Source organism: Chlorocebus sabaeus, chromosome 9, assembly GCF_047675955.1.
Source record: "Chlorocebus sabaeus isolate Y175 chromosome 9, mChlSab1.0.hap1, whole genome shotgun sequence".
NCBI lineage: Eukaryota > Metazoa > Chordata > Mammalia > Primates > Cercopithecidae > Chlorocebus > Chlorocebus sabaeus.
This window is the reverse complement of record NC_132912.1, coordinates 106,211,345-106,237,687: the sequence shown is the minus strand read 5'-3', so window position 1 is coordinate 106,237,687 and position 26,343 is coordinate 106,211,345. Positions and strand designations below refer to the sequence as shown.

Here is a 26,343-nt window from a genome sequence, read left to right as displayed (position 1 = left end):
TTCATTTATTCAAGTAATTTTTTTTTCTTTTTTTTGAGACAGAGTCTTGCTTTGTCACCCAGGATGGAGTGTGATGGCACAATCTCGGGTCACTGCAACTTCCACTCCCCAGGTTCAAGTGATTCTCATGTCTCAGCCTCCCAAGTAACTGGGATTACAGGCACCCGCCACCACATCCGGCTAATTTCTTTGTATTTTTAGTAAAGACAAAGCCACCATGTTGGCCAGGCTGGTCTCGAACTCTTGACCTCAAGTGATCTACTGGCCTTGGCCTCCCAAAGTGCTGGGATTATGGATGTCAGCCACGGCACTCAGCCTTTTTCTTTTTTCTTCTCAGAAAAGCCACAAAGGGATGTAGCCTGAAAGTTACCGGTCCACAATCACCTCGAAGGAATCACAGAACTGCCACCCCTACTTATCAATTCAAATAATTTCTAAGCCCAAATGAACCAAACTCACCAATAAAATGCTACAAGTAATGTTAGTAAATCTGTAAAATACAATAGCAAGTGCTCCCTAATGTAGAAAATGGGAACTTTCCTATCTAGTAAAGTAAGAATTGACCCAGCACTCTGGGAGGCCACGGTAGGTGCATCACCTAAGGTCAGGAGTTTGAGACTGGCCAACATGATGAAACCCTGTCTCTACTAAAAATACAAAAAATTAGCTAGAGGCTGCGTGCTGTGGCTCACGCCTGTAATCCCAGCACTTTGGGAGGCCGAGGCGGGTGGATCACGAGGTCAGGAGTTCAAGACCAGCCTGGTCAACATAATGAAACCTCGTCTCTACTAAAAAATACAAAAATTAGCCAGGCATGGTGGCGGGCGCCTATAGGCCCAGCTACTCAGGAGGCTGAGGCAGCAGAACGGCATGAACCGGGAGGCAGAGCTTGCGGTGAGCCGAGACTGCATCACTGCACTCCAGCCTGGGCGACAGTGCGAGACTCCATCTCAGAAAAAAAAAAAAATTGGCAGGGCGTGGTGGCTCACGCCTGTAATCCCAACACTTTGGGAGGCTGAGGCGGGTGGATCATGAGGTCAGGAGATCAAGACCATCCTGGCTAACACAGTGAAACCCCGTCTCTACTAAAAATATAAAAAATTAGTTGGGCGTGGTGGCGGGCACCTGTAGTCCCAGCTACTCGGGAGGCTGAGGCAGGAGAATGGCGTGAACCCGGGAGGCAGAGCTTGCAGTGAGCCAAGATCGCGCCACTGCACTCCAGCCTGGGTGACAGAGCGAGACTCCGTCTCAAATAAAAAAAAAAAATTATCTGGGCGTGGTGATGGTTGCCTATAATCCCAGCTACTCCGGAGGCTGAAGCAGGAGAATCGCTTGAACCTAGGAGGTAGAGGTTGCAGTGAGCTGAGATTGTGCCATTCATTGCACCCTAGCCTGGGCAATAAGAGCAAAATTCCGTCTAAAAACAAAAAGAGAGAAAGGACTTGAATAGACATTTCTCCAGAGAAGATATACCAATGACCAACAAGCAAATGAAAAGATGCTCAACATCACCAATTATCACAAAAAGCAAATTAAAGGCACAATGAGATATCACCTTATACCCATTAGGATGGCCACTATTAAAAACAAAAAAAAGAAAGAAAATAACGAGTGTTGGCAAGGATGTAGAGAAACAGAAACCCTTGTGCACAGTTGATGAGAATGTAAAATGGTGCAGCGATTATGGAGAACAGTATGGAAGTTTCTCAGAAAAACAGAATTACCATACAATCCAACAATTCCACTTATAGGTGGAATATACTCAAAAGAACTGAAATCAGGATCACAAAGAGATATTTGCACACTCATGTTCAATGTGGCACTATTCACAACAGCCAAGAGGCACAAGCAACCTAAATGTCCATTGACCAATGAGTGGATAAACAAAATGTGGCATATATGTACAATGGAATATTATTCAGCCTTGAAAAGACTGGATATGCCAGACACAGTGGCTCATGCCTGTAATCCCAGCACTTTGGGAGGCCGAGGCAGGCAGATTGCCTGAGCTCAGAAGTTTGAGACCAGCCTGGGCAACAAGGCAAAACTCAATCTTTACAAAAAAAAAAAAAAAAAATTAGCCAGGCATGTTGATGCATGCCTGTAGTCCCAGCTACTCGGGGGGCAGAGGCAGGGGGATCACTTGGGCCCAGAAGGTCAAGGCTGTAGTGAGTCATGATCACGCCACTGCACTCCAGCCTGGGTGACAGAACAAGACCCTGTCTCTAAAAAAAGAAAAAAGACAAGACAGGACATTCTGACACATGCTGCAAAATGGATAAACCTTGAAGACATTACACTAAGTGAAATAAGCCAGTCACAAAAGGATGCATACTATATGTGTTCCACTTATATGAGGTACCTAGAATAGTCAGATTCACCGGGATTGAAGGGGAAATGGTGGTTGCCAAGGGCGGAAGAGAGGGAGAAGCAGAGTTGCTGTTCAATAGGTATAGTTTCAGTCACGCAAGACAAAAAGCTTCTAGAGATTTGCTGTACAACATGCATTTAGTTAACAATATTTTAATGTACATCTGAAAACTGTTAAGAGGGTAAATGTATGTGTTGTTACTGTAATTTTTTTAAATGACAGATGAGGACACAGAGACATATGAAAGGAAGACCATGTGAAGACATGGGGAGAAGATGGCCATCTGTAAGACAGGGAGAGAGGCCTTAGAAGAAACAAAACCTGTCAACATCTTGACCTCAGACTTCTAGGCTCCAAAATTGTGAGAAAACAAATTTCTGTTATTTAAACCAAACCAAACCAAACCCACCACATATACAGGTATGTGTTATCCTTTGTTCTTTTCCTGAAGTGATTTGAAACTTCCTCTGCAAAAAGAGCAACCCCTGAAAAAACCAGGCTTGGCAGTACTAAATGGGGACCTATGAGAAAACTCACTGGCTAATAGGAGTGCCAGAGACACCTTCTAACACTCCTGAATGGCCTTGCCTCTTTCCTCCCAGCCCTCCAGAGGAGTAACCAGGTAAGATGAATCTTAACCTTGAGTGCCTCCAACACCTCTGAACTCAGCTCTAGAACAGACAGCATTCTCTTTCTGCACCAGTTCTGCACGAGATCCCCATACAAAATGGGAAATAAAAATACAGCTACAATTCCTCCGTTAAGTCAAAACCATCAGTTAAATGTTTTTCATCCTGACTTCAAAATATTTATTTTAAAACATAAGCGTGAGAAATTCACTATGTTTCTCAAGAGCCTTAAGATTAAAACAAGTCACAGTACAACAAAAGTCCATGGAGGAAGTGGAAGATGTCTGGCCATCTGTCTGGGAGTGTGTCTGGCCATCTGTCTATTTGTTATTGTAACTCTACATCTCCCACCTCCTTAATAAATCCACTGAATTCCTGACGTGGCCCACTCTGCTACAGCCAAGTACCCCCACTCTGGCTCATATCATAGTCTTCCAACACCAGCAGTGTTAATGAGGGGTTCCCTCAGTACTCTTAGGATCAAAAAACATTTAGGATCTCAGTGTTCCCACGGAGTCCACTGACTCATCCCCTGTGTATTCGTTAATTTAAGATATCTATCCTTAGTTTGAATAAACTACTTTACCTCAACCCTAATTACGGGTTTAATTAAAACAAGACATCACATGTCAGAGGTGAAGATACTGCAGGCTGAAACCATTAATATGAAGAGGTTTCTTCATTTTCCAACAAAGACTGGAGGGTAAACACAATCAAAATCTACAAAACTAAGGAAACCACAGAGTTAACAAATAGGAATGTAATTCATCCCCCAAATCTTATTATTCTGAAACTTTAGTTTAGGGCTTACTTTGAAGTCCCAAAAGTGTTATTAGCATCTGAAACTCAATGTGCCAGGAATATTTCCTTTGTTTTTTTTTTTTTTTTCTTTTGAGACGGGTTTCGCTTTTGTTGCCCAGGCTGAAGCACAACGGCAAGATCTCGGCTCACTGCAACCTCGGTCTCCCAGATTCAAGTGATTCTCCTGCCTCAGCCTCCCAAGTAGCTGGGATTACAGGCGCCCGCCACCACACCCAGCTAATTTTGTATTTCTAGTAGAGGCGGGGTTTCACCATGTTGGTCAGGCTGGTCTGGAACTCCTGACCTCAAGTAGTCCACCTGCCTCAGCCTCCCAAAGTGCTGGGATTACAGGTGAGCCAGTGTCTGGCCCTGGAAATTACTCTGGAGGCTGTTCTGTAAATCTCTAGGTGCCTAAGATTTACAACCTGGATGGATCTCAGGACTGAGCCGCAGAGCCTTTCTTAATTAAGGTCATACGCATCTAGCTTTATTCACTAAGGGTCTATCAATCTGAGACGCTGGGTTCTTTTAGAGAACTCCTCGTTCTCCTCCCCACACAGTATCTTATGGAACACTCTTCTCTACAGAATCTACCCCAGCATGACCTGAAATTCTAGCTCAGCTTCCAGCCCACCAAGCAGTCGTCCAGGTTGAAATAACAGATATTCTTGGATACATTTTCCTTATTTAGGGAATTACTGGATTATAGAAAATTGGGTTGAGAGTAAAAATGTTTCTTTTTGTGACATGCTGACAAACAGAACTGAAACCAGGCTTTAAACTCGTAATTAAAACCTGTACACAGTTTTTGCATTAATTTTCATATTATCCCTCTAGCCCTAAGAGAACCAAATACCCCCACTGGAGAAACAAGAAAACTTGGACAGAGAAAGGCAAAAATAAATCCTAACACTGGTAAAATCAAGATTCTAACTCAGGATTCTTAATTCCAAAGCCCAGTGCTCCTTCCATGAGACAGTGCTGCTAACGTCCCCCTCACCTTGGCCGAACACTCAGCTCCGGGATGGTTCGAACAAATCTGGGGTGACTTATTGGGAGAAACCTGGAGAAACAAATAAGCTGAATCATTTCTCTTCATCTCTGTAACACAGTAATCTGTAGGTCAGGATTTCTCTCTATTCTCCACCAAACCAAGCCCACAAAAGCACCCTGTTCCACTGTCACACCACCACTGAAGGGAGACATGTCAGGCTGAAAGTTTCCATCCCCAACCTTTGCAGTTAATAGTAAGGAGCAGGTTCATCTGATCTTTTTTTTTTTCCCCCTGGGACAAGGTCTCACTCTGTCACCCAAGCTGGAATAGCCTCAACCTCCTGGGCTCAAGCAATCCTCCCAGCTCAGCCTCCCAAGTAGCTGGGACTACAGGTGTATGCCACCATGCCCGGCTAATTTTTATTTTTATTTTTTGTAGAGATGGGGTCTCACCATGTTGCCCAGGCAGGTCTTGAATTCCTGGGCTCAAGTTTTTCCACCTCCCTCATCATCCCAAAGTGCTGAGATTACAGGGTTCAGCCACTACACCCAGCCTCATCCGATTTTTTTTTTTTTTTTTTTTGAGACAGAGTCTCACTCTCTTGCCCAGGCTGGAGTACAATGGCACAATCTCAGCTCACTACAACCTCCGCCTCCCGGGTTCAAGTGATTCTCCTGCCTCGGCCTCCCGAGTAGCTGGGACTACGGGCACTGTGCCCGACTAGTTTTTGTTTTTTCTTTTCTTTTCTTTTTTTTTTTTTTTTGAGACGGAGTCTCGCTCTGTCGCCCGGGCTGGAGTGCAGTGACCGGATCTCAGCTCACTGCAAGCTCCGCCTCCCGGGTTTACACCATTCTCCTGCCTCAGCCTCCCGAGTGGCTGGGACTACAGGCGCCCGCCACCTCGCCCGGCTAGTTTTTTGTATTTTTTAGTAGAGATGGGGTTTCACCGAGTTAGCCAGGATGGTCTTGATCTCCTGACCTCGTGATCCGCCCGTCTCGGTCTCCCAAAGTGCTGGGATTACAGGCTTGAGCCACTGCGCCCGGCCTTGTTTTTTCAGTAGAAGGGGTTTCACCATATTGGCCAGGCTGGTCTTGAACTCCTGGCCTCAGGTGATCCACCAGCCTCACAAAGTGCTGGAATTACAGGCGTGAGCCACTGTGCCTGGCCTGATCTTTTAGGACTGTCGTATCAGATCCTGAAAACAATTTTCCTTACAGTCTATACACTCCAATTCTTTCGTTCTAAAAATAAGGAAACTGAGGTCTTTATTTAGAGGATAAATGACTTACTGAAGACCCCACAGTTGGCTACTGAAATTAATATGCAAATTATTGGCCAGACTTTGAATTCTTTTTTTGCTGTTCTTGTTATAGCAGTAATTTCTGCTACAGTAACATCTGGCACAAGATTTAAAGCAAATGAGGATAATTAAGGTGGGATGTGGAGAATGGATTATGACAACTGCAGATGTATACAGCACAGTAACCGAGGCAGGCAACTCACTAGGCAAAGAACAGACTACACATTCTCTCTTTCAGTCTTCACTATGGCCCTACAAGGTAGTCGCTACCACGATTCTCACGTTACATATTAAGAAAATAGGCCACGCGCGGTGGCTCACGCCTGTAATCCCAGCACTTTGGGCGGCCGAGGTGGGTGGATCATGTCAGGAGATCGAGATCATCCTGGCTAACACAGTGAAACCCCGTCTCTACTAAAAATACAAAAATTTAGTTGGGCGTGGTGATGGGCGCCTGTAGTCCCAGCTACTCGAGAGGCTGAGGCAGGAGAATGGCATGAACCTGGGAGATGGAGTTTGCAGTGAGCCAAGATCATGCCACTGCACTCCAGCCTGGGTGACAGTGAGACTCTGTTTCAAAAAAAAAAAAAAAAAAAAATTAAGAAAATAAAATTTGGAGTCAAGTAGCTACTGCCACATGGTCACAGTTAATCTAGAATTCAAACCCGGGTTTGACTCCGAACCCATGTTCTTAACAACCACACCATATATTCCACATTTAAAAAAAAATCATGCACTGTAATCCCAGCACTTTGGGAGGCAGAGGTGGGCGGATCACAAGGTCAGGAGATGGAGACCATCCTGGCTAACACGGTGAAACCCCATCTCTATTAAAAACACAAAAAGTTAGCTGGACATGGTGGCAGGTGCCTGTAGTCCCAGCTACTTGGGAGGCTGAGACAGGAGAATGGCATGAACCCGGGAGGCAGAGCTTGCAGTAAGCCAAGATCACGCCACTGCACCCCAGTCTGGGCAATAGAGCAAGACTCCGTCTCAAAAAAAAAAAAAAAAGAATCATGCAAAACAATTCTTTGGTGAATGCCTTTTGTTAACTAAAAGAGAATCTGACTTACATGCAACTTTTTGGAGCCCGCCTACTTTCCCAGTCCTCCCTCAACAATCTCCCCTCGAAGTCAGGCCACCCCCGCGAGCCTCCATACTTGAATGTCTTCATGTCTCGCCCACCAATCACTCGGGCAGTGACCGTCTTCCCAACCTTCAGTTTGGTAGTAGGAGAGATGCCCTCTGGAACATCATCTAGAATGTGGGAGGCATGGATACAGCCAATGATGCCATCTTCCAGAGTCACAACCACATGGGTGGGCTTAATGGACTTCACAGTCCCTGTGACCATGTCCCCGATGGAGAGGGTATGCTTCTTTATGGTTCCTACAGTCAGAGCTGGATCCACTTCTTCATCCTCATCAATTGTCTCAGAGTCCTTCCGGGTCGGCCTCATGGTCCTCTTGGCAGCCGGCCCCTCCACAGCCAAAAGAAGGCCAGTCACTCCTGGTTCTGTGGTCTTGAGGGTTAGGGAGACACCCTGTCCCACCTGCAACTTCTCTGAGTCAAAGCGGAAGGTGTCGTTGAGGTGAGAGGTAAGGGAGAAAGCTGCCAGGTGGCCAGTCTCTACCAAGGAGGCAATGGCAAACGACTTCTCCAAGTGCTGCACAATCGCCTGGTGTTCGCTGCCTTTCCTCAGCTAGAAGAGAGAAAAGCAACCATCCCTGCTTTCCTGTTTACACAGCATGGTCACTCACTCATGGCCCCACTGGGCAGGGTATAGCTAAGGAAACCCTCTGGGGTCCCAAGGCTAGGGAACCCAAGGCTGGTCTGAGCTGGAACAGACTAGCCTTCACTCCCTGGACCTAGCTTTCTCTCCTGTACACTAAACTCATGGGGCTGCCTCTGAATTACTTTGGCTTGGTTTTGTTTTGCTTTCAACTTAAATTGTAAGACCCTATCCTAGATCCACTAAATCTGAATTTTACAAGTTATTGAGATAATTCTGATGCACAGCCTTTCAACCTCTTAACAGCTCTCTCAGCTTATAGACGTTGTGGTTCCTGACTCTGTCCTGCAGCTCCCCATCCCCAATTTAATCACTCTTCCACCCAAGCAATGAATAGCGTCATTACTGAGAGCTTACTGTGTGCAAGGCACCTAACCTCTCTTTCCTCAAAATCCAAATTGTGCTCATGCTCTTGTATGCCCGTTTCCCTTAGGTGATAAAATGGTACAGGGTCCTGCTAGAAAACTGAATGAGAGGTTAGTATTGCTTTCCATTCTCTCCCTGTCTGTTCTAAACTCTTAATACTGTAAGCAACTAGAAATTAAGGATTGTATCTATACTGCACATTCTCTATGCAACTAGTTGCCTAATAAGTGCTTTAGACAATAACCAAATATATTTATCACCCAGAGAAAAATAATAATTTTGAGATTTCCCTCAAACCCATTCTTATGTCACACACAAGTGTCCAGAAGACAAGGCAGATGATGGCGTGGACGCACAGCCTGGAGGTCTGAACTGCCCACAGACATGATGTTCGGCTCATGCCAAACTTATTTTAAAAAAATAAGTTTCCAACATTTTCAGCTTTTATTTCAAACAAAAATCCAAATTCTGCCTTCTCTTAAAAATCAAGCAGCAGTAGCCCCAGATATTCCCACTCTGCAACAATTGGGCAGGACTGAACAGTCTCAGCCCCATGTGGGCTGGGCATGCACTTCCCAGCTTGTCAGAGTCCCAGGCCAGCCACTCCCTACCCACACAGCCAGCTCCACTCCTGCACTATTTATTTGTTTGGCCCTAAAGATGGAGTGCCCATGTAACTTATCACCAGAACCAGAATAGAAATCAGCACTATGAACCACACCAGGATGAGAGGTCTAAACTGGGGGTGTCCTGGATCCATCCAGACATAGGGCTACCCTCGCTACAGGCATCTGAGTTGGAATTCCCGAACTGGAAGTGTGGGGTTGAAGGGTGCATCATGTGAAACCACGAAAATGGAAGTCAGAAGCAAGCTTACCTTTTTAGCTTTTCTATTCACCAAGTCCTGGTGAAGGGAAACGTGCACTTCCAACTTCAAAAGATCAACATTTAAGATCACAACCTTCTTTTTCTGCCCAGATTCCACCTCCTGCCCTGCAGTGCAGAACCACAGTGTGATTATCCTTCTGGAACAGGGTGAAGGGAGAGCAGCACCTCTCACGTGTAGTTGCTACCCCTTAGATCCAAGAAAGCAGAGAGGACACACATCCTGGGTCCATGGGGGCCATAATTAGGGAAACCAAGGGTCTATCGCCCATAGTTCAAGTTCAGGTGGGCCTTAATTTACGTAACCTAATATATAAAAATCTAGATTTACCCAATTGTAACAATTAAAGGATTCGTACCTAAGCCTTTGCATTCACTCAAGGTAGGCATGCCAAAAATCTCTACCAAATCAACTAATCTACCCTAAGTATTTAGAAATTCTGTATCCAGGAGAGGGAGCAATGGGCAAAGGGTCCTCCCACCAAGCACAATGGGTAAGACAGAAGCACTCACCTGCGCGATGGTATCTGCTGGCTCTCAGGACCAGGTCGGGCACCGGACCCCCACTGAATACCACAGAGCCATCTTCCAACACCTCCTGCACCACCAAGTCAAGGAACATTCCTGGGGTCATCTCAGCCAGCGTCTGGATCAACACAGAGTCTGCCAGAGACCCGAAGGAAACACGGATTAGTACCATGAAACAACACTCTCTCTGTTCTTTTCCTCTGGCAGTGTGCTGTCACCATGGAGGACAGTGGAGCGCTGGAACCACTGACAAGATAAAATCACTTTTTGCAAAAATATTTGGTATCCACGAAAACTCTTGTCACAGGCAGACAGACCTAAGCCCCTTGCTAATCCTACCTGACCATAATTCATGGGAGCAGCCAACAAATACCAGGAAGACAGGCTTTCCTTCGGTTTCTGAATTGTCACTGTCCCCTCACAAGCCTCCTGCTATGAAATTCCATTAAAGTTACAACAATCCTACACAATGGTTCAAAGTCTAAGATGGTCAGAATAATAACCCCTTACAAAGCCTGGCAGGTCCCAGTTCCATTTCATCTGCTCAATAAAGGAATGAAAGGTGAAAAGGTGAGTGGATTCACAACAAATGCAAATATAAAGCCACAGAACTAAGGGAAACTTTGACTCTGGACTGGCAGTGGGGAGAAGGGGATATCTAGGATGCTCATAATGACCTTTATCTTAAAGGTGTGTAATATAAACATTGATTAAGCTGCACACGTAATAACTATGCACTATGGCCGGGCGCAGTGGCTCACACCTGTAATCCCAGCACTTTGGGAGGCCAGGGTGGGTGGATCACATGAGGTCAGGACTTCGAGACCAGCCTGGCCCACATGGCGAAACTCTGTCTTCTCTAAAAATACAAAAATTAGCCAGGCATGGTGGCAGGTGCCTGAACGCATACTCCCACCCCTGGCCTGCCTCCCCTGCCCCACAGGTGCCCCACCTCGGTTGCTCATGAGGCTGCGCACGCCCTGCAGCTCCTCCAGGCACTGACTCAGGAGGAGGAGGCTGGTGGTGGCCAAGTCCCCCAGAGCACAGTCCGACAGCCGCAGTGACAGCAGCATTCGCTGCTTCTCCTCATCCACATTGGTCACCTTTGCTGCTACTGTTTGGCCCTCAACAAAGTGGTCACTTGTGGAGGTTACAAATTTGTCACTCATAATCTGAAGAGAAGAACAAGCAGGAGATGAGAAGAGGAAAGGTCTTCATTAAGACAACTCACTTGATGTCCCCAGAAAGGGGGATGTGAGTGGGGGGAAATGGGGCCCAGGAAGCTCCCCCAAGCCCTCTTTGAACACAGCTCTACTCCCCTTCCATAAAAACAAAGCCTCCGGATTGGCTGGGAGTGGTGGCTCATGCCTGTAATCCCAGCACTCTGGGAGGCTGAGGCGAGTGAATCACGAGGTCAGGAGTTCCAGAGTAGCCTGACCAACATGCTGAAACCCCAACTCTATTAATAATACAAAAATTAGCCAGGAGTGGTGGCGCACACCTGCAATCCCAGCTACTTGGGAGGCTGGGGCAAGGGAATCACTTGAATCCGGGAGGCAGACGTTGCAGTGAGCGGAGATTGCACCACTGCACTACAGCCTGGGCGACAGAGTGAGACTCCATCTCAAAAAAAAAACCAAAAAAACAAAAAACAAACAAACAAAAAAACCAGAGCCTCCAGGAGAGGGCACTCAGGCAAGAAGGCACATTCACAGCAAGCCAGGCAGACACCAGGGCTGTCCTCACCCCAACAACCCACGGGAACCCTCTGCCCCTCACTGGGCTTGTTTCAGGGGCCCTCCCCTCTGCTACCATTTTTAAAATGTTTCTGGCAGGGGATGCAAATGAGATTTTCCCAGGCAAAACACCAGGGAAACAGGCCTACAGAGGGGAAGAAATACTGATGAATGATCTGCGGCAGCAATCAGCTGCACACCATTTGCTCGACTGTCTTCTGTGACTTTGGTGAGTCCCATCCCCGCCCAGGCCTTGGCTGACATGCCGGGTACGCCAGGAGGCTCCGCTAGGGGACTGCTGGGATTGTTCCCATCTGAAAAGTGCAGGACTCAATGACATGGGGGTGGGGGGTGGGTAATAATTTCAAGGACATTCTGGTCCTTTAGCACCTGAAAAACCTCAGAAGTCTGCAAAACCTGTACTCAGTAGCTCAGGATGATCAATTTCCCTGTCTAAATGTGCTGAGAATAAAAACAAGTGCAGTCATCTTCACACTGGAGACCAAGGCCTTCAATGTGTAGTGTGGAGTGGGAAAGGAGTCCCTTCCTCCAGATGGTCACACAGCTGGGCAAGAGGAACATGGGCCAAAAGCTCAGCTGCACTCACCCCTCCTAGGTGCCTTTATGTCACACACACCTTAAGTGGTGCCCCTGAAAATCTTTCAAAAGAGTAAAGTATCCTTGGCCGGGTGCGGTAGCTCACACCTGTAATCACAGCACTTTGGGAGGCCAAGGCAGGTGGATCACTTAAGGTCAGGAGTTCAAGACCAGCCTGGCCAACATGGTAAAACCCTGTCTCTACCATTCAAAAAAAAAAAAGCTGGGCATGTTGGTGGGTGCCTGTAATACCAGCTACTTGGAAGGCTGAAGCAGGAAAATCGCTTGAACCCAGGAGGCGGAGGTTACAGTGAGCAGAGATCACACCACTGCAATCCAGCCTGGGCGACAGAACGACACTGTCTCAACAAAATAATAAATAAATAAGAAGAATGAAATTTAAAAAATTAAAAAAAGAATATTCCTCCCCACCAGCCTTCAGGTTCTGTGACCTTGTATTTCTCCTCAAAGCCCTTGTACATGGAGTTGAACTTACAGCTTTTGGGGCCAGTCCACTAAGACCTGAGGGGAACTGGATGAACACACCATAGTCCTTGATGCTCTTCACAAAACCAATGAGCAGCATTCCAGGATGGATTTCTGAGAAGTTCTTGGGATCCTGGCCACCTTCTACTGTGGAGACCAAGGCCGGCTTCCTGCAAAGAAGCTAGTGGTACTTCATCAAGGAATGTTCCAGAAAGGGCAGACGAAATGTCCATCTCTCCCATCTCCTTTCTCCACAGAGAAAGACAGAACTGCAGGCTGACCTCTGCTCCTACAGCAATTCTCTAAGTGTGTAGACTAGCAGCATCAACATTGCCTGAAACCTGGGAGAAATGCAAGTTCTCAAGCACCACCCAGACCTACTGAATTAGAAACTTTGGTGTGGTTCAGCCATCTGCATGGCCCAACTGCACACTACAGCTGAGAATCAGTTTTATTCCATTCCCGATTCATTAATCTGCAGATTACTAGAGGAGATCAAAAAGGGATGGCTCATCCCCCTGGTCTGACAGCTGGATCAGCCATCACACAATCCTCTACTACTCCCTCTTCACAATGATGAACTCATTTTCCCTCCTCTGCCCTTTTTTACTCCAAGGAGAATGAACTTTACATTCTGTGAGCAGAAGCTCCTTCAAAGCACCTATGCAAAGACCAAAGGGAATATTCCTGAGCCTATAGCCCTGAGGGGAGAAGGCACATAGTGAAAAAAAAGGACGAAAGGGGGACAGACGCCACCTTATTAATTGTTCTAATCCAAGGCGCAAGCACTGAAAGCCCCAAGAAAACTAGATGTGCTCCCAAGCAGCCCACTGGGCCTCCTTCTCCAGCCCCCTAGAGTCCCCCTCTCTATGACCTTTCAGGCTACTCCGCCCTGACCAACAGCATCTGCTGGCAGCACTTACTCAGGCCTGCTCTTACTTTCCACAGCACAGGCTTTGTCACTGGTTTGGTTTTGTGGAGGTATTTCTGAGGTCAAATAGCTGTCTTTTCCCCATGCGGTTTCTAACTAATTTCCCCAGAATTTCCCATCCAAGCGCCCATGGCCCCCCACCTTCCTCTGTTCCACAGATACCAGTCAAGGATACAACATGTCCCTCGCTCTGGCTCAGACACAGGACTCGGTGAAGGATGTCACCTGCCTGGAGCCAATGATGTAACAATGGGCCGTTGGCAACGTGGTCCGACAGATGAGATGTGGGGAGGAAAGCACGGATGTTGTGCGGCAGGACAGCCACCTCCAGCCCATCTTTGGTCTTCTCTAAAACTTTCACATCTACCAACTACCCAGGGAAGAGAAAGACAAAAATAGCACTTGTCACGAACAGAGAACAACCTGGTCTGGATCAGGCAGGGCTTGGAGGCATCAAACTCCGGCACCAAGGATCTCTAAGAGGCAGCTTTCTTCCAAACACCACTCACCACCCCAACCACCCAGCATGCATGCACGTGCACACGCACGAGGACTCATGTGTGGACCCATCACACTCCTCTCTCAAGTCCCTCCACGGAGCCCCAGGAAAGCCAGAACTGCAGGCTGGCCCTAGGAACCCAAGAGGAAAGAGGTCAGCAGCCCACTGCTGAAAAGCCTCACTGTAACAGGACTTCTCGTGGACAGCTTCCATTTGTTCTGACACACAGGAAGGAATGCATATGACGTCCTCTCTCAAGAACCCCTCTAGCCCCAAAATCTTATCGAGCTACCTCTATCTTTCCGCTTCACGGGTTCCAATACACCATGTGTTAGTGGTGGCCTGCTCTCTGCCACTGTAACATAAAATAGCTTGTCCAGAAAAGTCCAGGTACCTGCCCAATGTTAATGGCTTTTCCTTTCTTCTGACTGTGTCTTACAGGCCACTGTAACATAAAAAAAGCTTGTCCAGAAAAGTCCAGGTACCTGCCCAATGTTAATGGCTTTTCCTTTCTTCTGATTGTGTCCTGCAGGCTCTTTCTTTGGCTCTGGATCACTCGATAGCTTGAAGGATAAGAGCATCCTCTCTTTGGATGGCTCACAGTTCAACACGGCAACCTTCACCACCTGGCGAGAAACCACACAGGCTTGGCCAACTCCTCCCAGCAGGCCTTGCAGGCCCTGCAGCATGCCCTCCACTAGTGCTGCAGAGGCCTTGAGAGATCTACCAAGCCTTTGGATCAGATCAGAAGGCAGTGAAAAGAAGAAATGCACTGAGAACTACACAATCTCCCAGGGCAGGCTTTGGGATAAACAGAAGACATAAATAACTTTTTTTGTACCATCCAAGTCTTAAAAATTATTTTTCTCTCTGAGGTGATGGAGATGCTAATTACCCTGGTTTGATCATTACATATTGTAAGCATGTATTGAAATATCATATGGTGGCCAGGCTTAGTGGCTCAGGCCTGTAATTCCAGCACTTCGAAAGGCCAAGGTGGGCTGATTGCTTGAAGCCAGGAGTTCGAGACCAGCCTGGCCAAAACGGCGAAATCCCATCTCTACTAAAACTACAAAAATTAGCTGGGTGTGCCGGCACATGCCTGTAGTCCCAGCTACTTGGGAGGCTGAAGCTCGAGAATCGCTTGAGCCTGGGAGGTGGAGGTTGCAGTGAGCTGAGATAACGCCATTGCATTCCAGCCTGGGTGACAGAGGGAAACTCTGTCTTGAAAAAAATAAAAAAGAAAAGAAAAAAAAAGAAATATCACATTGTACCCCATAAATATGTACAATTATTATCTATCCATTTAAAGTCATTTAAAGGAATAAAAAAGTGTTTTTCCTAGTGATACCAAGACTCACTAGTTTTACAGTACTGCCCCCGTGTGGTGACAGTGACCTCACAACAATTTCTGATACGAGAGGCACAGGTTTATTACAGTAAAGACTGACCTCTTCCATGTGTGCCTGAGACCTATCAGCTTGTCAGCTTCTGCTGAACCTGCTGAGGCTTTCTCCCTGTTCTGTTCCCGTCTCCTCCATTTAGCCGGCTCATACCCACTGCCCCATGTGTTCTCTTCCTCAGCCTCTTAAAGGCAGCCCTACTACTCTTAAAGTCAGCCCTACTACTTACTGCTCCTTCATATTTGTGTTTGTGGGGTCACCAAGGGTAGAGGGGACCTGTCTAGGGGAAGGGTTACCTGGCCAGTGTAAAAAACTCTCTCCGGGTCAGGGATATACTCGGTACTGAGCTCATGCTTGGGCACCAGTCCCTGCACATTGTTGTAGAACTTCACAATGCAGCCATAGTCCTTGACCCTGATGATGAAGCCATGTGTCTGCAGACCAGGCTTGGCATCGGCATAGCAGGTAATGACAGGTAGTTTGGACTCAACCAGGGTTTTTTTCAGGGTCATCATCAGCTTCTTGGCTTCAGGGTCACAAAGCAAAACCTAGGGGAGGGACATAGGCTGTCAAGTTATCTGTTACCATGAGAGCCACTGAGCTGGTCTCTGCAACCTCTTAAACCCAAAAGCCATGGGGCCATTCCCCAAGAACCTGCTATAGCTTTTCCTCTAATCAACTCAGTGGCAGATTCTTCTTGCTTCCTGCTGTATGACAATCTGCAGCATACAAATCACTATTTCAAATGTAATTGCTCCCATAAATTGCTGCACACTAACCTCTCTTGACCATGAAGCAACATTCACGGCACCTCTGTGGAGTCTTGGTTACACTAACTTCCACACCATCTTGGCTCCTTCCTAGTGGGCTTTGCATCTAGTCTAACAGAACCAATGATGAACCAATTTACCACCTTAGTACTGCTGTTTATTAGCTATCAAATAAGATGGAGATGCAACTGTCTTTCACCCCCTCAGAAGGTCATCTCCTTAAAGACAGAAAAACTCTGTTTAACTCTTGATCCCACTACTGTAAAATTTTGCACCAATGGGCAATCATTACCTCCGCTGAGTCAATAATGATGAAATAAAATGAATACAGGAAAATCTGACATGCTAAGTGCCTGCTCATGGAGCACTCCGTGTGCATCATCATACTGAAGCTTCACAACTCTATGAGGCTTTCTGTGGGATTCGAGCCTTTGTCGTAACTCACCCATGTTTTGGCAGCTTTGCTAGGGCTATTTCTGTGCCTGGAACACACCCTTTGCTCTCCCCAACCTCCCAAATCCTACCTATCCTTTCTAGTTCAAGTGCTACCTCTGCCAGAAATCTAGAAAACATTATTGTCATACAGAGCTGACATTCAAAAACTGGTTCTGCCGTTTATTAGCTGTGTGACTCTGGGCAAGACAGTTGGCTTTCCTAAGCTTTAATTTTCCCACCTGCAAAATGAAAATAATAGTACCTAATTGTTAGGGTTGTTTCAAAGATTAAATGAAATAATGCCTGTCACATGCCTAGCATAGAAACTGGCACAGAATACCTGTTAGTGGCAGTCGCTATTGATAACGTCAACAATTCTGGCTGCTCCAGCCCACCCTCGCCTCCCCTTTCTCAGGTGTGACCACAGCACACCACCTGCACCAAGTCACATGGCAAACGATCACAGGCTGGCTTGCTCTCTCTTCATGTATGAATATTTTAACTCCCAATTATACTACACAAAACAGGGACTCACTTTTCTCTTCCCAATGCCAGGTACAGTACTAGACACACTACAGACATTACACACTCACTTTGTGGAAAAAGGCAGAAACTTCAGTTGAGAACTGCTCTCTTCCCATCTAGCCAAAATCCCAAGAGACCCTTCAGGAGGCTCACCCGGCACTTGACCTCATCCCCAATGTGGTACTTCTTCTCCGGATTCTTCATCAGGATGTCAGCCAGGTGCATGGGAGGTACCAGGCCCCTCATCTGCTCGCCCACCTTCACCAGCATCCCATATGACTTTATGGTTAGCACTACGCCCTAGAGTCCAAAGATAAGCTGCCTCAATGTCTCAAGAATGGCCTTCCCCCACCTCTAACAAGGCATGTCACACCTCCCCTTCACAGCCACCTTCCTGGGCTAACTGTGCCTGTTATTCCAGATGACATATGGGTGAAGCACACACCCCAACCTGAGCTGGATTATTTCATCAGCTTTATTTGTGGGAGCCTTCATATCTTTCTGTGGGAGCCTTCACATCTTTCTGCGTGAGCATGTGCTTTCTGTGTGCCTTAAAATACATTCCCCAAAGAAAGGGATGATGTCAAGGTGTCCTAAGGAATAAACTCTACATATAAAGGGAGCTGCTCGATTAGAACCAAATGGTTGGAGAGGACAGGTATCTGGAACTGGCTTCTCACTAATATCCCAGGAAGCTCAATAATCACAGGACTAACTTTTGATCTGGTCTACTAACTACCATCAAATCCCAAATCTCAGGATTTATGGTCTACTGCCATTGTAGTTGGGTGGTGCTAGTAAGATCTTACCTTGAAATTAATTACGAGTTACCCAAAGAAAAAGAAAGAAATTCTAGTCAGCAGGCAAAGGTAAGGAACATGACATTCAATGTGTTAACATGAGGACTAACGAGCTGACAGTCACCTGTATGTGAACTAAAGAACGCCTGAAACTGAGGGAGTACCTAATTATATGCTTGAGGTCTTACCTTTACCACTGCCCCGGGTTCGATGTCATGATATCTAAGGTACTGAGCTTCAATAATAGATCTAGGACAAAGAAAAAACACAGAATTAAATAAACTAGGGCAGAGGTTGCCTAAAATTCAGGGCTACCACAGTCACGCTGGCAAGAAAGAAAACCCTCCCCAAGCATAGCCAGGAGAAAATGAATATGAACATGTACAGGTGCACATCTCTACACCCCTACCTGTTAATGACAGACTTACGTTCGTAGAGAGAGCAAGGCCAGTTCATCCATTTGGCTGTAGTCAATAATTCTACACTTGTGAGTGTTCCCTGGCTTGAAGGTCTCAGGATTGAAGACATTCTTAGAATCAGAGAGATGGCTGAGCTGCAAAGTACCAAGTGATTGAGGACAAGCCAGAGACAATAGGTCTGAGCCAATGAGACCTTACAGCCCATAGAGAGGACTCAACACTGATCATGTACCATAAAAACAGTACTTTGATTGCCTGGTTAAGTAATTCTTCACACTAAAAAACTGCTCTTTTTTTTATCATCACAGAATTTCAGGAAGGTCAGAGAAAGTCCAGAACATAGATCAGTCAACTGTGCCTAGTGCCTGTTTTTGTAAATAGAAGTTGTATTGGAATACAGCCATCCGTTCATTTACATACTGTCTATGGCTGCTATCAAGCCATAACAACAGCATTGACAATTAGGACAGAGACCACCACAGGGCTGACAGCCTAAAGTATTTATGACCTAGCCCTTTAAGAAAAACTCTGCTGGGCCCTGGTCTGGATCCTAACTCATCCTTACACTTAACCATTAACCAAGTATCAGATATGGCAAGCTGGTTCTAAGGCATCCTAACACAGTCAAGAGACATTGTTCTAATCACTATGAACAGGAATTAGAACTGCAATAACCAGAAATTCTAAACTAGCATCAAGGGATGAAAGAAGCAGAAATGGCCCCCTGTGCTCCAAAAGTCCTTCCAGTGATAAGATCCCTGACCAAACAAAGAGGCCTCCTTACCCGGGCATACGCCAGAACCCCATCCTTCAGCCTGAAGGTGGCCCCAGCCTTTTTGAAAAAGCCCTGGACAGGAACATCATCCAGCACCGCTCCAAGGTTCTGGCAAGAGAGTCGGGTGAGTGGGCGTCCAGGCTGTAGGAAGATGGGGCGCAGGCTCAGGCGCACAACTCTGGTTCGAGGATGGACGCAAAGGATGCAAGCCCTCACCTAGACAAAAGGAAAGGCAGGGTGAGCAGGAGGAGGCACACAGGAGCACTCTAGAGCAGACCTTCCAGGCATCAAGCCTCTCCACATGCTAACCAGGTATGTGAGTACTCACATCCTTAGTAGGTAAGTACTCAAACTGGCTTCCACACTCAAGCAGCATGCAACAAAGTCAAAATGTCCCATAGGAACCATGTCTGACTTAATCAAAGCTTACTCAAGCCAGGTATAGTGGCTCACACTGATAACCCCAGCACTTTGGGATACCGAGGCAGGTGGATCACTTGAGCTCAGGAGTTAGAGACCAGCCTGCGCACATAGTGAAACCCTATCTCAACAAAAAATACAAAAATTAGGCCGGGGATCATGGCTCAGGCCTGTAATCCCAGCATTTTGGAAGTCTGAGGTGGGCAGATCACTTGAGAACAGGAGTTTGAGATAGCCCAGCCAACATGGCGAAACCTCATCTCTAGATTTAAAAAACAGAAAGTTAAGCTGGAAGCGGTGGCTCATGTCTGTAATCCCAGCTCTTTGGGAGGCCGACGCAGGCGGATCACAAGGTCAGGAGATCAAGGCCATCCTAGCTAACACAGTGAAACCCCGTCTCTACTAAAAATACAAAAAAAAACCCAGCAGTGAGCTGGGTGTGGTGGCGGGCGCCTGTAATCCCAGCTACTCCAAAGGCTGAAGCAGGAGAATTGCCTGAACCCAGGAGGCGGAGGCTGCAGTGAGCTGAGATAGCACCACTGCACTCCAGCCTGGGCGACAGAGCAAGACTCTGTCTCAAAAAAAAAAAAAAAAAAAAATAGCCGGGCATGGTGGCACGTACTTATACTTCCAGCTACTCAGGAAGCTGAGGCACAAGAATCATTTGAAATGGGAGGCAGACGTTGCAGTGAGCCAAGACTGTGCCACTGCACTCTAGCCTAGGCGATGAAGTGAGACTTAGTCTCAAAAAAAAAAGAAAAAAAAAAAATTAGCCAAGCACGGTGGCGTGCACCATTTGGGAGGCTGAAGCAGGAGAATCACCTGAGTGAGCCCAGGAGGTCGAGGCTGCAGTGAGTGATGATCACGCCACTGCACTCCAGCCTGGGTGACAGAGTCTCAAAACATAATAATAAAATAAATACATAAAAATTAGCAGGAAAGTTTACTCAAGGCCAGAAAACTATGTACCAGGTGTCCCCTCAATACCAAGGAGCTAATATATCTGTAATACAACAGAAACCATGTACTGGTGTCACTACATCCAAGGCTCCTCTGAAACTAACAGAAAAAGCCTGATCCCTTCATGACATTAAAACATGTAAAATGTCTCAATTCCACACACGAATGATTATAGGGAGAAAAAAATTACTAAAAAGAGGTTTAGGAAAATATTAACAGTATTATCACTAGGTAGTATAAAACCCTAGTTTCACTTTAAAAAAAAAAAGTTCTCAGCTAGTTGCAGTAGCTCAAGCCTATAATCCCAGCACTGTAGGAGGCCTAGACAGGAGGATCGTTTGAGCCCAGGTGTTTAAGACCAGCCTGGGCAACACAGCGAGACCCCATCTCTACAAAAAACAGAAAAAAATTAGCTGGCATACACCACCATGTCCGGCTAATTTTTGTATTTTTAGTAGAAACGGGGTTTCACCATGTTGGCCAGGCTGGTCTTGAACTCCTAACCTTAAGTGATCTGCCCACCTCGCCTCCCAAAGTGTTGGGATTACAAGCATATGAGCCACCGCGTCTGGCCTCCATAACACTTTTCATTATTCCTCTTGTCTCCTCTCTGCACACCTGCATGCATGCAGTCCTAGGTCCTCCCTGTAGCTAGCTGTGATACTGGACAGCAAATGGACCACAGTTGGAATCAAGAAAATATAGGTTCAACATTTCTTACTGCCTGATTTGAGAAATATGTTCCAGCTTTCTTGGGATCCAGGTGCATAAAATCAACCACGCCCGTGAAGAATGTGAGGAAGTTTAGTGTAAGGCCAAATGGAGTCACCTAGAAATAAACAGAACAAGTTATGAAAAAAAGTTCTTTGAAAGAACCACGAATGTAAGACACTGCTCACAGTAAACACTCAATGCCACATTATCCCTAACTGTGTATCTCTCCTCCCCCAGCTAACTTTTATCAATCTTTTCTTCCTATAAAACTAACTGGCAGGCGGCCGGGCGCGGTGGCTCAAGCCTGTAATCCCAGCACTTTGGGAGGCCGAGACGGGCGGATCACGAGGTCAGGAGATCGAGACCATCCTGGTTAACATGGTGAAACCCCGTCTCTACTAAAAAATACAAAAAACTAGCCGGGCGAGGTGGCGGGCGCCTGTAGTCCCAGCTACTCGGGAGGCTGAGGCAGGAGAATGGCGTGAACCCGGGAGGCGGAGCTTGCAGTGAGCTGAGATCCGGCCACTGCACTCCAGCCTGGGTGACAGAGCGAGACTCCGTCTCAAAAAAAAAAAAAAAAAAGAAAAAAAAAAAAAAAACTAACTGGCAGGCCGGGCGCGGTGGCTCAAGCCTGTAATCCCAGCACTTTGCGCGAGGCTGAGACGGGCGGATCACGAGGTCAGGAGATCAAGACCATCCTGGCTAACACGGTGAAACCCCGTCTCTACTAAAAATACAAAAAACTAGCCGGGCGTAGTGGTGGGCGCCTGTAGTCCCAGCTACTCAGGAGGCTGAGGCAGGAGAATGGCATAAACCCAGGAGGCGGAGCTTGCAGTGAGCTGAGATCCAGCCACTGCACTCCACCCTGGGCGACAGAGCAAGACTCCGTCTCAAAAAAAAAAAAAAAAAAAAAAAACTAACTGGCAGAACAATTCCTGCACTGGCTGTTTCCTTCTTAGTAGGCTCACCTCCCTTCCAGCTAAGAGAGGACATCAGTCCTCCCACTCTCCGGGAGTCCTCCATGGAGTGGAAGGAGCTTTGTACATGTATCCTTGGGGAACTGCCAGCCTGACAACTGGAATAGATTGTTATTTATACACTTGCCCAGTATAGGAAGGTAAAACTCAAAGGCTTGCAAAAGGGAGATACTGACCACAAGCAAGGCAAGTCACCCTACAGAGTCAACAAAAAGCTAAAGTGACAATCCCCTCAAAAGATAGTGATGAGGGAGATGAATGAAATCAGAGAACTAAGTCCTCTCTCTTGCCTCCCGGCAAAATACGAAACCTATTCTCTGGGAAAACTGTTACCAGAATCAAAAAACAGGAAAAGTGCAAATTCTGAAAATGTCAATTAAATTATAAATACCACGTAAATATCCAGCCCCTTTCTCGTACTCATTCTCAGGCAGCCAGGCTTAGACCCTCTTGGGTGGAGATTGTCAGATCCTTTCTAGAGAAATCTAACATGCCAGAGAAGACCTATAACAATCACATTAGGAGGTTGTCAAAATTAAATCTGCTAGTCCTGTTCCTGACAGGAAAGTTAAATAGTCACCAAGAAGCTGGGCGCGGTGGCTCATGCCTATAATCCTAGCACTCTGGAAGGCTGAGGCAGGTGGATCACCTGAGCTCAGGAGTTTGAGACCAGCCTGGCCAACACAGTGAAACCCTCTCTCCACAAAAATACAAAAATTAGCTGGGCGTAGTGGTGGATGCCTGTAGTCCCAGCTACTCGGGAGGCTAACGCAGGAGAATCACTTGAACCTGGATGGTGGAGGTTGCAATGAGCTGAGATCATGCCACCGCACTCCAGCCCGGGTGACAGAGCAAGACTCTGTCTCAAAAAAAATAATAATTATAAAAATTATAAAAATTTAAAAAACAGTCAACAATCTCACACAGGCACATAGACTTGCTCAGTTTTTTAGCACCTCACTCATAATACAGCAATCTAAACAAAAACTTCCTAAAGAATTGGAAGTTAAAGTTGAGAGGCTCTCCCAGGATGCTTCTGGATAATGTGTCACACTAAAATGAGGAAGTAAACTGAAAAAGAAGAACACATGGGACCAAAGAAGGCTCCAATAGAGATAGAGGAGAGAGCATAAGGGAAGTCCTAGGAAACCGGCTATGCAGGAGCCCTACAGAGCAACTAGTCCATCCTAGAGCAGAAGGACATCAAAAAGGGTTCTAGGTGGGAGGAAAAAGAAACCAGTAGTTTACTTAAAGGGTTTGAAAGCACGCAGAATTGTAGCGAGATGAAAATAAGTTGAGAGTATAGGAAAAAATACTGATAGGAAAAGAATTTCGCAAATGACAAAACAAAGCTGACTGCCACCTCCAAGAGAAAAAAAGCTGTTCAAGAAGGTCATAGTAGGCCAGGTGTGGTGGCTCACGCCTGTAATCACAGCATTTGGGGAGGCCCAGACAGGTGGATCACTTGAGGTCAGGAGTTTGACACCAACCTAGCCAACATGGTAAAACCCTGTCTCTACTAAAAATACAAAAATCAGCCAGGTGTGGTAGTGCATGCCTATAGTCCCAGCTACTTGGCAGGTTGGGGCAGGCGGATCGCTTGAACCTGGGAGGCAGAGGCTGCAGTGACCTAAGATCGTGCCACTGCATGCCAGCCTGAGCAACAGGGCGAGACTCTGTCTCAAAAAAAAAAAAAAAAGGAAAGTCATGCTAGTATGCTGGGCGAGGTCACTCACGCCTGTAATCCCAGCACTTTGGGAGGCCAGGGTGGGAGGATCGCTTGAGCTCAGGAGTTCAACACCAGCCTGGGCAACATAGTAAGACTTCATCTCTACAAAATATATATATATTTTAATGAAAAAAAGAAAGACCCAAATGTTTTCTAGCTTGATAAAAAGTTAAAACTCAATGCCTAAGATTGAAAAATCAAGAGATACCAGCAGAAGCTTATTACTCAAAAATATGGAGAGAAATTTCAAAACACAAGCTAAAAGAGTTAAAGATGGGGGTTACGACAGATAAGTTCTTCATTATAAACCTTTTAATTCCATTTGACCCTTTAGATCAGCACCATCCAACAGAAATACAATGCTAGCTACACATGTAATTTTAAGTTTTCTGGCAATCACCTTTTAGAAACTACAAAGAAACAAAAGACATTTTAGTATAGTTTTTTTAACCTAATATATCCAACATATTATCATTTCAACATGTGGCACTGGCCACATCTGAAGTGCTCAATGGGCATAAGTGACTAGTGACTACCCTTATCAGACAGTAGTTTTAGACGATATGCATGTAATATTTTAAAAAGAATTATTTTTGTTTTAAAAAGTAGTAGTAGCAATGAACAGCTTACCTTCTGCACCTGAGCTTTGACCACCAGTCCTGGTAGTAAGTTATTAAGGGTCCAGCTCTGCTCTTCAGTAGCAATGGCAGTAGAAACTTCTGAGTGACCAACAGACAGACTAACAACTCCTCCGTTGCCTTTCACCTTTTCAACGATGCAGTTCAGGTACTGACCCACCTTTAGTTTAGCACCTGAAAGCCCAGATCCAGACCCCAAAAGGAAAAATGTCTCTATGAGAAGGACTTTTAACATGGGCCCAAGTAATACCTGAAGAGACCCATGGCCTACCTGCCCAATTAGCATCGATTACTCCCCACATTCCCAATCTCTAAGGCACCAACTACAAGAAGGAAATGAAGTTATCCTAATTGATCTGGAATTCAATTACCATACAAAAATATGAACATCTCAACAAGCCAGGAGATTGCTGGTTCAGAAGCCATGGGGGCCCAAATTGCAGTGGAATCTTCCAGGTGAGAAAAACTGACACTGTTCCATCAGATCTTAGTGAGACCCTGCCACTCACTGGCCCTTCATACATCTTTCCTTTCCTATTAACTAGGATTAAGTGCTGGTTTAACCAAAGCCACAGCACCTTCAGGGTCACCATTCAGTTACGTTACTCATCAAAATGGCACTTAAATATAATCCCCACATGTACCACCTCATCACCAGGTACTGGCCCCTTTTCTTGCCCTCACCTTTGTTCTTCTGTCTGATGTACTCCTGGGCTTTCAGCAGTGGCAGAAAAGCTCTGGTCCCATCAACACCAATGTCCACTAGGTAGCCATGGTCTTCCAGGCTGGATACAGTACCTGTAAGTAGCTGGGGAAGAGAAAGTAGTCCCCAAAGTTCCAATTCAAAGGTAACGGGACACACAACAAACGTCCAAACTTGAATGTTGCTGCCACTAAGCTCCCACTCTGCCACTATCCCACCCCTACGTTTAACTTTAAGCCACAATCCCACTAGACAGCAGACATCAAATTCAATACTCCCAGGCTTGAAGGATCTGATGGTTGCCAGGCAATGAGGAATGTTTAACACAGCTGAATGATGGAACAATATAGAAGAATCTCTTGCCTTGAGTGCTTTCAAAAGATAGCAGACTTTCGGCCGGGCACGGTGGCTCACGCCTGTAATCCCAGCATTTTGGAAGGCCGAGGCAGACAGATCACTTGAGGTCAGGAGTTTGAGAGCAGCCTAGCCAACATGGTGAAATCCTGTCTCTATTAAAAATACAAACATTAGCCAGGCATGGCACCTGTAATCCCTGCCTCGGGAGGCTGAGGCAGAAGAATTGCTTAAACCAGGAGACAGAGGTTGCAGTGAGAAGAGATCATGCCACTGCACTCCAGCCTGGGCAACAGAGTGACATGTCTTTCATAAAAAAAGATAGCAGACTTTTACGTTATGCAAAGAGAGATGAACTGCTAGACCCTGCAAGGGCGCTCCCAGAACCAGGACTACGGAGAGAATCCAGTACTACCCTTCCAACTGTCATAGTATGTCTCTTCCGAGCACCTCCAACACATTTAAAAAATACTGCTGGCAGGGCGTGGTGGCACATGCCAGTAATCCCAGCACTTTGGCAGGCCAAGGCGGGTGGATCACCTGAGGGGAGGAGTTCAAAACCAACCTAGACAACATGGTGAAACCCCGTCACTCCTAAAAATAAAAAAAATTAGTCAGGTGTGGTGGTACGCGCCTGTAATCCCAGCTACTGGAGAGTCTCTAAGCAGGAGAACTGCTTGAACCCAGGAGGTGGAGGTTGCAGTGAGCCAGGATCATGCCATTGCACTCTAGCCTGGGCAACAAAGCAAGACTCCATCTCAAAAAAAGAAAAAAAAATGCCAATCTCCTTTATATTACAAGGGAAG

General features: G+C 46.3%; 1 protein-coding gene across 2 annotated transcripts in view; it reads right to left on the bottom strand.

Annotated features, from left to right (window-relative positions):
- The window catches only part of PDCD11 (programmed cell death 11), a 51,558-nt gene that overhangs the window by 15,214 nt on the left and 10,001 nt on the right, over nt 1-26,343 (bottom strand). For both annotated transcript variants that reach the window (XM_007964011.3, XM_007964012.3), the window contains exons 6-21: nt 25,165-25,288; nt 24,473-24,654; nt 21,144-21,251; nt 19,052-19,258; nt 18,277-18,401; nt 18,037-18,097; nt 17,202-17,348; nt 15,615-15,866; nt 14,401-14,541; nt 13,592-13,786; nt 12,496-12,666; nt 10,619-10,838; nt 9,652-9,801; nt 9,131-9,246; nt 7,256-7,797; nt 4,802-4,864 (exon numbers count right to left, since the gene is read on the bottom strand). In XM_007964011.3, coding sequence (XP_007962202.3) covers nt 4,802-4,864; nt 7,256-7,797; nt 9,131-9,246; nt 9,652-9,801; nt 10,619-10,838; nt 12,496-12,666; nt 13,592-13,786; nt 14,401-14,541; nt 15,615-15,866; nt 17,202-17,348; nt 18,037-18,097; nt 18,277-18,401; nt 19,052-19,258; nt 21,144-21,251; nt 24,473-24,654; nt 25,165-25,288 — 2,804 coding nt within the window. The remainder of the gene's footprint in view (nt 1-4,801; nt 4,865-7,255; nt 7,798-9,130; nt 9,247-9,651; nt 9,802-10,618; nt 10,839-12,495; nt 12,667-13,591; nt 13,787-14,400; nt 14,542-15,614; nt 15,867-17,201; nt 17,349-18,036; nt 18,098-18,276; nt 18,402-19,051; nt 19,259-21,143; nt 21,252-24,472; nt 24,655-25,164; nt 25,289-26,343) is intronic.